Source organism: Rosa chinensis, chromosome 2 (genome assembly GCF_002994745.2).
Source record: "Rosa chinensis cultivar Old Blush chromosome 2, RchiOBHm-V2, whole genome shotgun sequence".
NCBI classification, from domain to species: domain Eukaryota; kingdom Viridiplantae; phylum Streptophyta; class Magnoliopsida; order Rosales; family Rosaceae; genus Rosa; species Rosa chinensis.
In genome coordinates, this window is record NC_037089.1 from 29,483,346 (window position 1) to 29,497,670 (window position 14,325).

General features: G+C 38.2%; 1 protein-coding gene across 1 annotated transcript; it reads right to left on the bottom strand.

The window, feature by feature from the left end:
• Positions 1-2,519: 2,519 nt before the first annotated feature.
• On the bottom strand, positions 2,520-4,235 carry LOC112184079. Its single transcript, XM_024322369.1, has one exon. It carries the CDS (start codon positions 4,233-4,235, stop codon positions 2,520-2,522), a length of 1,716 nt encoding a protein of 571 aa, XP_024178137.1.
• Positions 4,236-14,325: the final 10,090 nt, after the last annotated feature.

A 14,325-nucleotide genomic window follows, 5' to 3' on the forward strand; every position in this document is an offset into this window, starting at 1 on the left:
AGTTGTATATCTTGTAATGTAGTTGTAGTAAATGGCTTAGATAAGCTAAAACAAGTATAACACTTTACTTACTATGTCTGCGGCACACTTCTCTACCTCAACATCTTTGAAGTTGCCGTGTTTATCCTGCCGTGCCTTTATCCACATTGTTGCACGGTCGATTTCCGAATCAGGATTGATTTCAGACTACAAAATAATATAACTATAAGTAACCATTTAACCTTAACAATAACTCAGCATGCAAGATATAAAAGTAAATCACTCTACATATGCTCACCAATTCAGCCTCCAGATTTGCGTATCCCTTACGCGACATGCGATGAGGGTACTTGTTCTTACACCTCTTTCCCTTTTGCACCTTCTGCATTTCCTATAAACCATCAAAGTAATGACCATCATAACTCAATTCACTATAGTTATAACATGAGTAGTTATAATTTATCCAAGTTCTGAAAACATGAAAATACAAACAAACTGTACCTGAAATTCCTCAGACAATCGATCAGCTACAAAGATGTCCCAATGAGACTTCTTGATGAAGTTGTAATCAGCTGGGGGATACTCTAACAATTCAGGTTCATCCTTATGTGGGATGATGTACTGTGTAGTCAGCTTGCTCTTAAATTCTCTCCACTTCTGTGAAGCTGAAGATAGGACCATTCTCCTTGCCTCCGGAGGTACCTCAAATGCCATCTAACCAAATGATAAAGCAAAAATTAAAACCAGTCTATGAACATGGAGTCTTTATATTAATCAAGAAAAGGATCAGTATTTTTATACCTCGACACACCTCTAAATCTTATTTTTTCGATCCTTTGGGACCTGCTTCCAAGAAGGTCTCCATATTGGTGCCTTAGTACGTGCTAGTACCCCAATATATGACTGCATTTCCTTGGCTGCAGCACCATAAGGCGACCCCTTCTGATTAAACAAGACTTTCAACTTTACCCCAAGAATTTTCCTTCTCACAATCCTGTGCATTGTAACACAACCACGCTTCAGCAACTTTAAGCCGCTTTTTTCTGGGCTGGATGCCTCAGATGACTTTTTCTTCTTATGCTTTGTCAATGACTTGCTGACCCTTAACGATGTCGTTGCTCTCTTTGGTGATGGCTTATTTTCTGATGCATTTGACTGACCAGAATATGCAAGTTCTGGTGCAGATCTCGCTCTTGTCACTTTCAATGCATTGATAATATTCTGCCTTGCTCTAGTGGCAGCCCTAGATTTTGAAGGAGCCATGATCTACAACCAAAAACACATGAGGGTTAGTTAAATATAAATGGGGCATGCTAGATCATATATAGTAAAGCAATATATATTGACCTTATTGTAAAATTATCAAGTTTAAAGAAAAAAAAAATCAATCTTGAAAACAGAAAGCTTAACAGATAAGGGAACATTGTCATTGATAAGAAACGAAACAAATCAAGTAAAAACAACGATTCACAAATCAAGTTAAAAAAAGATTCATCCGAATTCAAATAAATAAAGTACATAGCCAACAATAACAATAATAAACCCTAAACTAAGAGTTGACACATTTCATCAGTCAATCCATATTCCTTCATCACCATCCCGCATATAATTGCTAGTTTGGTTACCATCTACATCTGTAGTGTCGATCGAAGGCATTGTGGTATCAAACAGCTCGTTCTCAAGTTCAATGACTCCAACCTCCTCATCATCACCTGCATGGTAATCCCTATCAGGACATCGTACGACCACAGACCAATTAGCGTTAAGAGGATCATCTATGTAACAGACTTGCTTCACATCTGTACCTAACACGAAAGGATCATTAAAATGACCTAACTTATTCAAATTTACTAATGTATAACCCAAATCATCTATTTTAATGCTCTTATCAATGTCAACCCAATCACAGTAGAATACAGGAACCCTAAAGCTATGATAGTCTAACTCCCATATATCTTTAACGACTCCATAAAAAGTCGTATCATCATTAACCGGGTTTTTATCCTTCGCACTAGAGATTAGCATTGCATTGGCGAACAATGAAACACCACTGCATTGAACTGCTCGAACATCATCACGATCCTTGGTGTTGAAATTAACCCCATTTATCTTGTAAGCACTGAATGTTGGTACTTCTGAACTAGGACCATCAGCAATCCACCTTAAGTGTTCCGAAACATTAATATGATCATCAATACACCCAGCAGCAACCTTCATGCAAAGAAATAACATTATGGTTAGTTAAACTGTCATTTATACTTAATATCTACCCAAACTATAAAAGGTACTGGAATAAACAGATCATTGTACTTAGCTTTTCTTGTATCCATTTCGCAAATGTTTTATTCTGTTTCTCCTTTAGCCACTTCTTATTTTTTTTAAAATTTGGATGAACATGCTTCAACCATTCCAAATGTTCACTACAAAAGACAAGAAAAATGCAAAACCTTTAGTAAACTCCAACTACATGTATTTATTTGTACCGAAATGACACAGTATAAAAATTAAAAAATTAAAAACAAATAAACAGAACACATGACTTACTCAAAGTAGGGCCTTGCTTCATTCGTATTCTGCAACACACAAAGATGTGCTAGCTGCAACTTCTTTTGACTTGGATAGATCATTGTGGCACCTGACATAGGTCTGCACGTCCCCTTCTGGTCAGATGTACTGCTAGATGGTAGTCCAACAGTAGGTTCAGTTAGATTACGTTCTGCCAAAAACTCTACTGCTTCTTCGGCGATGTATGATTCAGCAATGCAACCTTCTGGATGGTTACGGTTCCTAACATATCCTTTTAATGTTTTCATGTACCTTTCGAAGGGGTACATCCATCTAAAGAAAATAGGGCCACAGAGCTCAACTTCTCTAACAAGATGGATCGAAAGATGAATCATAATATCGAAGAAGGACGGTGGGAAGAATTTCTCAAGCTCACAAACTGTTTCGACAAGGTCAGCTTGAATTTTTTTTAGCTTCTCTACATCTATGACTTTACTGCATATGGCCTTGAAGAAGAGACAGAACTTAATGATAGCATATCTAACTGGTTTCTCTAATACTGAACGAATTGCAATGGGGAGCAAGTGATGGAGGACGGTATGGCAATCATGTGATTTCATACCAACAAGCCGTAGATCATCCATGGACACTAAACTCTTCATAATAGAACATAACCGATCAGCAAGCTTCATGCCAAAAAAAGATTTGCAAACTGTTTTCTTTTCTTCTAACATGAGATTCCAACTTGCCAAAGGTAATTTCTCTTTTTTCCCCCCAATTTTAGGATTCAGACCAGCCCTTATACCCATTGCCACCATATCTAAACGAGCAGCCACCCCATCTTTGGTTTTCCCAGGAATATTCAACAATGTACCGATTAATGCATCGCAAACATTTTTCTCGATGTGCATTACATCAAGATTATGTCGAACGGGAAGAAACTTCCAGTACTCAAGTTCGAAGAAAACAGATTTCTTCTTCCAACATGGTCTACTCTCATCTTCAGCACCCTTATATGGAGGATGAGGGTGCTTTTTACCAAAAGGCCAGTTCATACCTTCTACTCTTTGCAGCACCTCATGTCCACTTAATGGAATAGGAGCGAGATCACGTTCTTCAGTGTTATCGAAAACTGCTGCCTGTTTTCGATAAGGATGGTAACGTGGTAAGAATCTTCGATGCCGCATATACGACATCTTTTGACCATGAGCCAGCCTATGAGGTTTGGTATGCTGTAAACAAACAGGACAAGCATTGTACCCTTTCACAATGCTGCCTGACAAATTCCCATATGCAGGGAAGTCGTTAATGGTCCAAAAGAGCACTGCTTTAAGTTTGAAGTACTTTTTTCTATAACCATCATATACCCCTTCAACCCCATCCCACAAAATCTTCAAATCATCTATCAAGGGCTGGAGATAGACATCAATGTCATTTCCAGGCTGTTTAGGTCCAGAGATTAACAAGGTGAGCATCATATACTTCCTCTTCATGCAGAGCCATGGGGGAAGATTGTAGGTCACTAGTATGACAGGCCAACAAGAATATCTATTAGAAAGGGAACTGTGGGGATTGAAACCATCAGAATACAGCGCTAGCCTTAGATTCCTAGGCTCTGAACTAAAAGCAGGCCACTTATCGTCCACTAACTTCCAAGTAGGGGAGTCAGCCGGATGCCTCATTTTATCATCCTTCAGTCGCTCATCAGCATGCCATGTCAAGCTTTTAGCTGTACTAGTCGACTGAAACATCTTTCTAAATCTAGGTATAGGTGGAAAATACCATAACACTTTCCCTGGAACCCCGACTTTTTCTACTTTATTCTTTCCCTACTTCCACCTAGAGAGACCACAAGTAGGGCAGCTAGTGGCATCAACATTACTATCCCTGTATAAGATACAGTCGTTAGGACACGCATGTATCTTTTCATAATTCATTCCCAACGCACACAAACTCTTTTTGGCCTCATAAAAAGAACTTGGCACTTCATTACCTTCTGGAAGCAATATTCCAATCAATATCAACATGTCAGAATAGCAAGCATCACTCAACCCATGCTTTGCTTTGAGGTTGTAAGTTTTAACAAGTCCATTTAACTTGGTAAAACGCGTACAGCCAGGGTAAAGAGGTTTGTCGCCATCCTCAACAAACCTTAAAAACTCATCAGAGTCTACTGAAAACTCATGATCATCAGACCCCCCCACAGTGTCATTACCTGCCATTTCTACAGTTTCAGAATTCCCTTCGGGTTCGCTACTCTCATTTGACGAGAGTTCCCCATGCCATATCCATTTTGTGTAAGTTTTATCAATACCAAACTCAACCAAATGATCCCTTACTACCCCAGCCTTCCAAGATTTACCATGACCACATCTCATACAAGGACAGCAAACCTTATTGACATCACAACCACTCTCTAATGCAGACATAATCAATTCTTCAACTCCTAACTCAAAAGCTCGCGATCTCCTATCAGCATGCATCCATGATTTGTCCATCTTACAATGAAAGCCAGACAACATATAAATATTCCAAGGATGCAACCACAAAACAAAACAACTTAATATACCTAACATTTCATCGCATCCACAAGTGTACTATATATATGCATGTCATAGAATCATAGAGCACTTAGGCAGCCATTGCAATCATCACAAATATACAGCAACGAACATGTATATTATAAATTGCATCATATTAATGATAACGAAATCAACAACCACATCAACAAACACAACAACATATATTATAAACCTATATGCTACACTAGTACAAAATAAGAGAGAGCTTAGCAACACTCACCAAAAGTGCTTATCTAAGCTAGTTTGCCACAGCAATAAGCTTATCTACCTCCACCAGCCTCCTTAGTTCATCCGCCGAGATTCCTTTTCAATCATCAAATTTACCTATGACAAATTTACAATACATACAAAAGTTATCTCCAAGTTCAAAACTTTAACACTTTTGAAACAAAGAACCAACAAAAGAAGTTGCATCATTAAGATCCCATTTTTGACTCAATACCAAGATATATAAGTAATCACTAGCATTTTTGTTTTAGATGAACAGCTTGGGAGAACTTGAAGATTCAGTCAAAGAGTACAAAATCATTACAATGTTTCCCTGCTATTACCCACAGAATTTTCTTGGAAAAAAAAAATGTAACTGAGAAGCAAAAGACACAAAATATTTATACTCTATGATGAAAAAGCCAGAAAGAATCATGAAAATCAAACCAGGAATGTTGAGGAAACATTGGTTTTTGGGAGCCATTAACAATACAGAAAATAGCAAATGGTCTTGGCAACCAATCCATACCTATAAAAACCATACCCAGAAATTGACAACCTTTGCTTTTCAGATCCGCAGACGTTTGCTGCAAAAGCAATGCAAGAAAAAACATCAATGCAAGAAAAAACATGAATCAGAAACCAAGTAGAGGTAGGAGGAAAGTTTTACAAATTAAATGAAGGATTTCCACTTTATAAAATGAAACACTTATTGAAGAATTTTATTACTAATTGTACGAAAATAACATTATAGACAAAAAAAAAACACTAATGATGCTTTGTAACAGTTCACTAAGACTTCCTACAAAGCAAAAAACACACACCCGATCTCTCTATGGATAGTTCTTTGATATCTCTCTGGATCGCTCTCTATGAGCAGAAAAGCTATGAGAATTAGCTTAGAACAAAAGGCAGTTACTTGGTTGAACCTCAGCAACAAGAGCATAAGAAATATCAACTTTGGAGGAGCTATATATTTTTTGATGTATTGTGGTTTCTATACATGCATCAGTTATAGCAGCAACTATGCTAGTAGCAAATATAAAAAAGCAGAAGTACAAAAGAAAATTGAAAGTAAAGTCCACGGTCTTTAATCAATCTTTTCTTAGTACAATATACTTTAGTACAGCTATATGTTTAACGTTCTTTCGACATACACCCTTTAACCCCATTTCATGACCTATCTTTAACTAATTAACTACCCTGTTGTCCCAACCATTTCAGATAATTGAGTATTGCTTTGAAAAAGTCCAAATTGGAAAACAAAATAAGGGAAGCCAACTGAATCAAAGTCCAAGTCATATCTATGTCGAACCAAATTTGAATATCATTTATGTCCTCATGACTGAAATTTATATCCAAAAAAAAAAGAGAAAGAACAGTAGTTAATTGTGAAAAATGTTGAAATTGTAATCTTGGTTGTAGTAACACTTCAAAAACCCAAGATTCTAAACCCTATATAATTTTATTCTATATTTGTGGCTGATGTAGTAAAGCATAATGCCAAAACCCCCATTACAAACAGAATAGCGAAAAACTGAAAGCCAAATAGGAGACAGAGCATTTCCATGATGCTACAAAGATGGCCATAAGCTGTGCACGTCTGATTTCGAATAGGGTAACAATCAAGTCGACAAACTAACTCAGAAAGTAATTAATTTCTTTTATCATTTAGTTTTTCCTTTAGAGTCTGCTAGCACAATTATTATTATTATTATCCAAACAAATAAACTCTTTAGTTTCTATTCTATAGGAAAAACAGAAGGAATAACAGCTGGTTATCCATGAAGAATAGAACTGATTGAACTCTTTGAAACTAAAGTCTATAATCATCAATGGAACAGAATAGAACAATCAGTAATATAATGATTTAGAAATACAATGTTAAGAACTCATTCTTGAAAACAGAACACCTCACAATCTTAAATTGTTCCATGAGGAGTTTAAAATAAAATCTGAAAACTCATGATCATCAGACAAAGATTTCGAACAACTGGTAATGATAGTACAACGATCATGACAAGCAAGTAGTATAGGCCACTATGCACATAAAGAGAAACCACAAAAGTTCCTTCAATTTGATAAAGCCAAATAAACCCTTTTCAAAAACAGTTACTACTACTTAGGGATCCATAAACTCCCAACCAATCTCAACGGTAAACAATTAAGCCCAACCAAATGCTAGAACTAAATGGTCCGTAATAAATATGCAAAATCTGGAAAAAAAAAAAAAAAAGGGGTGGGGTGGGGGTAAGATAGCTCTTCTGCTTCAGATGGAATCAACTTCATCAATAGGCTAAAAAGGCTAATTACACCTACTGTTATAAAACAGATATGTAAATGTTAATGATACAGCAGCCAAAATTTCATTCTTTCTTTAATATATCAAATGGGTTTATCAAAAGCTAAGCATATAACTAAAAAATATGCAAAATTTGAATGACAGCAACCAAAGTTTCAATCTTTCTTCTAAAGTTTATCAAAAGCTTCAGACTTTAATCACACAAATGGCTATTCAGCAATACCCAGAGAGTAAAATCAAACAAAGTTGAGTACCTAAAGTTCAGAGGGAGCAGGGTGAATGAGTCGGAGCAGATCGAGCTTGGGCAACCCAAAAAAAAAACACATCTAACACTTCGCACTTCAAGCCTATTTGCCTGAAATCTCTTAACAACCTACTGGGACATGATATCGAACAGGATTTCAGGATTCACACTAATCGAGGGCTGAGGGCGGGGCTGAGGGCGGGACTGAGAGCGGGACTGAGGGCGGGGCTGATCGAGAGAGACGGGTTCGTGGTCTGAGAGCGGGCTGAGGGCGGGGCTGATCGAGAGAGACGGGTTCGTGGTCTGAGAGCGGGCTGAGGACGGGGCAGAGAGAGACGGGTTCGTAGTCTGAGAGCGGGCTGAGGGCGGGGCTGGGCTGAGAGCGGGACTGAGGGATGAGAGTGAGAGAGAGTGATTTTCAGCTGGAGGCGGACTGGGTGTTTTGCTCGATGGAATGGAGAGGGAACGAGTTGAAAGAGTATAAGTGTTAAAAGTATAAGTCAAACCCTAACTAATTAAAGTCAGCTATTCATTGTATCCAAAAAAAAAATCTAAAACTCAGACGACATCAAATAAAATGCATTGTCTGAAACTCATGTAACAACAGAAAAATTAAAAACCATTGTCTGAACAACTTAAATCAAACAACATCTTTCAGTAGCCATTGACTTACAAGATATCAGACAACAGACACCTAATAACAGTTGTGTGACTGAAAATAATCAGACAACAGCAAAAATCAACCATTGTATAAATGAACCTTGGACAACATCACATAATAACTGTTGTCTGAATTAATTCATTCAGACAACATCAAAAAAATAAACCATTGTCTGAAATGATATTGCACAAGAGCCAAGAAAAAACTGTTGTCTAATTCGAAAACTCAGACGACACAATATTTCTTGCTGTCATCTGATTAAATCAGACGACAGTTAAAATGTTTGCTGTCGTCTGATATGTGTTGTCTGATTCCGAAATTGGTGTAGTGTATGCACCAAGAGCTAATCGAACCTTATTAAGTTTCAAAGATATTCGTGCCAACGGTTATCATGTAGAAACACATTGTGAGAATGGAACTGAATAGCTCTGTATTACCTCTAATGAATGTGGAAGGAAACACATTTTAGAGAAACTTATGAGTCAATTTAGTGGACTTTACCTCACTACGATTCGGATCATTGAATCCTATGCTGTCACCAATAATAAAATGTGGGACACTGACTTATACAGGCTTTGGCATGACCGCGTAGGGCACCCCGGTCGTGACATAATGATCCGTATTTTAAAAAACTCATATGGACATCCCTTCTTTCAAGTGAAAAATAAAATGGGAGAAAAATCTGCACATTGCAAGGTGTCGGTCCTAGTACTGCTCAAATGCAACCATTGCCTTCTGAAGTACCAGAAGCAGTACCTCCCTCCCATTATGCCTCATTGACTATTTCAAAGGCAAATCACTCGCTTTGCAAAGCCTACTCTTTAGCAAAAACAATATCGAGACATTCCTATGCTAAAGACACAAAACAAAACATTCCATTCTTACAAAGGATACAATGATATATCTGTGGACCTATCCATCCAGAATGCGGACCATTCAAGTACTTTATGGTTCTGGTGGATGCTTAGACACGCTAGTCACATGTCGTTTTATTGTCCTCAAGAAATGCTGCATTTGCAAAACTCCTAGCACAAATTATACGTTTAAGGGCTCATCACCCTGGTCACCCTATCAAAGCTATAAGGCTTGATAAGGCTGGAGAGTTTACATCAAAAGCATTTGATGATTATTGCATGTCTATTGGGATCAATGTAAAGCATCCTGTACCCCATATGCATACACAAAATGGTCTCGTAGAAGTCACCATCAAAAGGCTACAGATGTTGGCTAGGGTACTGGTTATGCGCACCAACCTGCCTATATCTGTCTGGGGTTATGCAATATTGCACGCATCTTTACTTATTCGTTTCATACCCAATGCTAGCCAACCAATTTCTGCGTACCAGTTGGTAACTGGATATGAGCCTCACATTTCACACTTACGCATATATGCATATTGCTCCCCCACAGCACACCAGAATGGGTCCTCAGGGATGATTAAGTACTTATGTTGGATATGAATCCCTAAAAATTATCCGCTACTTGGAACCCTTGATAGGCGATCTCTTTACTGCTAGATTTGCGGATTGTCACTTTGATGAGAGAGTCTTCCTGTCGTTAGGGGGAGATAGGAAAAAAGATTTTCCAAGGGAGCGACAGGAATTGTCGTGGTTTGTCCCCACTCTGTCTCATTTTGATCCCTGCACTTCACAATGTGAAAGTGAAGTGAAAAGAATAATCGATCTTCAGAACGTAGCAGATTCGATACCTGATGTGTTTACTGATATCATAAAAGTGACGTAAAAGTGACGAGATCATATATACCAGCTGCAAATATGCCTGCAAGGTTAGAAGTCCCCAACAAGGGGCACGATGCCTTAGATAGAGGCATTGTAACCACACTTAGTGGAGGTGTGGTTGAGGCCGTAGCTCCCCAAAGGAAGAGGGGGATGCCACTTGGTTCGATTGACACTCACCCAAGGAAGAAGAGGGCAAGTAAGGCACAAACTAATCAATTAATCATCAATGTAGAGAATCCCTCTCATAAGATTGTCTTTGATTATAGTTATGTCCATGAATCAATACTGGAGGACGCTCTGATGTTTGAAATGATTCCAGAGAACAAAGAAATCTTAATGGATTATGAGAGTGCGTATGAGTTGATGGAAAGATCTTCCATACACATTGATGATATATTTGCATTTACTGTTGCTCAAGAAATCATAGAGCATTATGATATTGAACCACGCTCTGTTGCATAATGTCAATAAAGAGCAGATTGGCCTAAATGGAAAGAAGCAATCTAGGCAGAACTAGATTCTCAGACAAAGAGACAGGTATTTGATCCGGTAGTGCTAACCCCACCAAGTGTAAAGCCTTTAGGACATAAATGGGTCTTTGTCAGAAAGCGTAATGAGAAGAATGAAGTCTTGAGGTACAAGGCTCGCCTTGTGGCGCAAGGTTTCTCACAACGCCCTGGAATTGACTACGAGGAGACATACTCTCCCGTAATGGACGTTATAACTTTCCGCTACTTAGTTAGCTTGGTAGTTTTCGAAGGACTGGAAATGCAGCTTATGGATGTGGTTACTACATATCTCTATGGGGATCTTGATTTAGAGATATATATGAAAGTGCTTGATGGCCTTACATTACCCAAGTCAAGTGACTCTAAACCACGGAGTGTGTTTGCAATTAGGTTGAAACGCTCACTTTACGGATTGAAACACAATGCCCTGGAATTGACTACGAGGAGACATACTCTCCCGTAATGGACGTTATAACTTTCCGCTACTTAGTTAGCTTGGTAGTTTCCGAAGGACTGGAAATGCAGCTTATGGATGTGGTTACTACATATCTCTATGGGGATCTTGATTCAGAGATATATATATATATATATATATATATATATATATATATATATATATATATATATGAAAGTGCTTGATGGCCTTACATTACCCAAGTCAAGTGACTCTAAACCACGGAGTGTGTTTGCAATTAGGTTGAAACGCTCACTTTACGGATTGAAACAATCCGAGCGGATGTGGTATACCCGTCTAAGTGACTACTTGATTGGGAAGGGATATAAGAACGATGAATTATGCCCCTGCGTATTCATAAAGAAAACAAGTTTCGGATTTGCAATTGTAGTAGTATATGTCAATGATATGAAGATAATAGGTACTCTTGATGAAATAAGATATGTTGATGATATGAACATAATAGGTACTCCTCATGAAATAAGAGAAACTGCGAGCTACTTGAAATCCAAATTTGAGATGAAGGATCTTGGAAAAACTCGATTTTGCCTAGGCCTTGAACTAGAACAAAGAGTTTGTGGAATACTAATCCACCAGTCTGCGTATGTCCAAAAGATGCTCAGGCGATTTAACATGGACAAAGCGCATCCTGCTAGCACTCCCATGATCGGTCGGAGTTTGGATGCAAGGAAAGATCCATTTCGTCCAAAGGAAGATGACGAAAGGAAGATGACGAAGTGGTGTTAGGAGCTGAAATTCCCTATCTAAGTGCAATAGGCGCATTATTGTACTTAGCCTAATGTACTCAACCAGACATTGCATTCTCAATGAACTTGTTAGTTAGACTTAGCTCAGCGCCAACGTAGCGTCACTTGAATGGTATCAAGAACATTTTTCGATACCTAAAATTGACTTGGGACTGTTCTTTCCCTACAGAGAAATAAGAGAGACCGCAGATGGAACTGCAATCCCTAAAGGAAATGTTAATGGCGAAAGCGCCACTCACTACACCGAAACGCCAAATGACATTTTGGTTGGTTTTGCTGTTGCTGGGTACCTCTCTGACCCACATAAAGGTTGTTCCCAAACTGGTTATGTATTTACCATTGGGAACACAGCGATATCTTGGAGATCAACCAAGCAAACCCTTGTGGCTACCTCCTTGAACCACTCAGAGATCATTGCTCTACATGAGGCGGTTCGTGAGTGTGTATGGTTAAGAGCTATCATTACACATATTCGAGGGACTAGTGGTTTGAGTTCTACCACTGAAGAGCCTACTTGCATTTATGAAGATAATGCAGCTTGCATTGAACAGATGAAGTTAGGATATATCAAGGGTAATAATACAAAACACATATTGCCAAAGTTTTTCTACAATCAGCAACAACAGGCCCTCCTCAAGATTCAAGTGAATTAAGTAAGGTCTGAGGAGAATGTGGCAGATTTGTTCACCAAATCATTGCCTAAGGCTATATTTGAGAAACATGTGAAAAACATAGGAATGCGAAGACTTTTCAAGCTCCCTTGATTAATGTAAGGATCAAGGGGAGGTGTAGACGTCAGGGGGAGTCTAACACACACATGTCATTCTCAAATGTAAAAGGTGCATTGTGCTCTTTTCCTTCGACCAAGGTGTATTTTTTGTCCCACAGGGTTTTTATTATTACTTGGCAAGGTTTTTAGTCAGGCAACAACTCATGCACCATTTTGTCTTTGACTTGGCACAAGGGGGAGTATTAAAGGAAAAACACATTATGTGCCTTCGTCAAAGTGACTGACGGAGAGGGAATCAAGGAATTAGCTACTACCATCAATCAGCATTTAATGTCATCATTATAATTGATATTTCCGTTATAATTCTCTCCATATATAAAGGGACTATGAAATAAAATGAGTAAACCAATTTCAATTATCAATTTACTTATATATATATGCGCAAATATATATGCAAATTTAGTACTCTAAAGCCAAAATGATAATTTGAGCTTAGATATGCTCAATTTTCCACTAGCTAGGGGGCCGGGAAAGGAGGCAAAGGTCAGTATCCAATGCATGGGGTCACCATATCATGATAAACATCACTAGGAAGACCTTTGACTATTTATAATGTCTCAATGGATTGGGAGGGAAATGATGAGGAAAGTGCAAAGAATTAGTTGCACTTGACCAAGATGAAAATTTATGAACTTTTTATTTGTTATGGGATATATTGTTATTAGTTCAACTTTAGGATCCTGCCAAGAAAGCACTTTTGACAGACTAGATTAGTCTTCAGTCTCCTCCTTTCACAATAACTTGGAGCCGCCTCTAAGATTGATGTACTAGTTCCTGATACATTGAATGCCAGATTAATCTATATATGTTACAATCACGACAAGAAAAATTCACATCCGGCTGAAAACCGTCGAAAAAATGATGAACTCCAAAATGTTGATTCCAAAGTCGTGTAACATATAGATAATCTCTGGCACATGAACAAGTGCGAGCTTATTGTTAAGCCGTCGGCTAGTTGGTTTTTTAGATCCGACACTCTTGGCATGGTTAAGGATTATCTTAATCATTAGGAGGAAAAGGCTTACTTTGGTGCTATGTAATTTGGTAAATTTAATTAGGTATCAAGTGTTTGTCTACGATATGTTAATGTATGAGTCTATAAAGTATGCTAAATTCATATGAACACTAATAGTGCCTCTATGTAGTGACTAGTTCAACATGGTCTCCAGTTAAGGGAGTTGATCTACCGGCATTAATGTATCAATACGGTGATATATTGTAGACCTTTCCAGAAATACCAATTGTAATGAGACTGTTGGCATCTCCTTCTCACATGCCGGCCATTCGTAGTGCTCGATTTCGATGGGGCAGGGGGTAGGTTTGCTAGATTTGCTTCGTCAATCCTGTGACGATATTCGTCTTTGACACGATGAGCCTATCCAGATTTCATTCAGAGGGTGATCGGCTAGAAGACCAATCTTATGTTCTTCTTAACTGTCAACTAATATTGTATACTCAAGAAAACAACAAAAAAACAATGAAGTTCTTTAATGGTTTATGATTAAAGAATGAAAACTGTGTTGCCTGTGAATCAAAATCGAACAGATTGAGAGGAGTTGATTGGGAGCAAAGCAAAAATGTTAAGG

What these genes read in the sequence shown, in the direction of transcription:
- LOC112184079 (XM_024322369.1), bottom strand. Translation starts at nt 4,235, where the DNA reads ATGTTTCAGTCGACTAGTACAGCTAAAAGCTTGACATGGCATGCTGAT.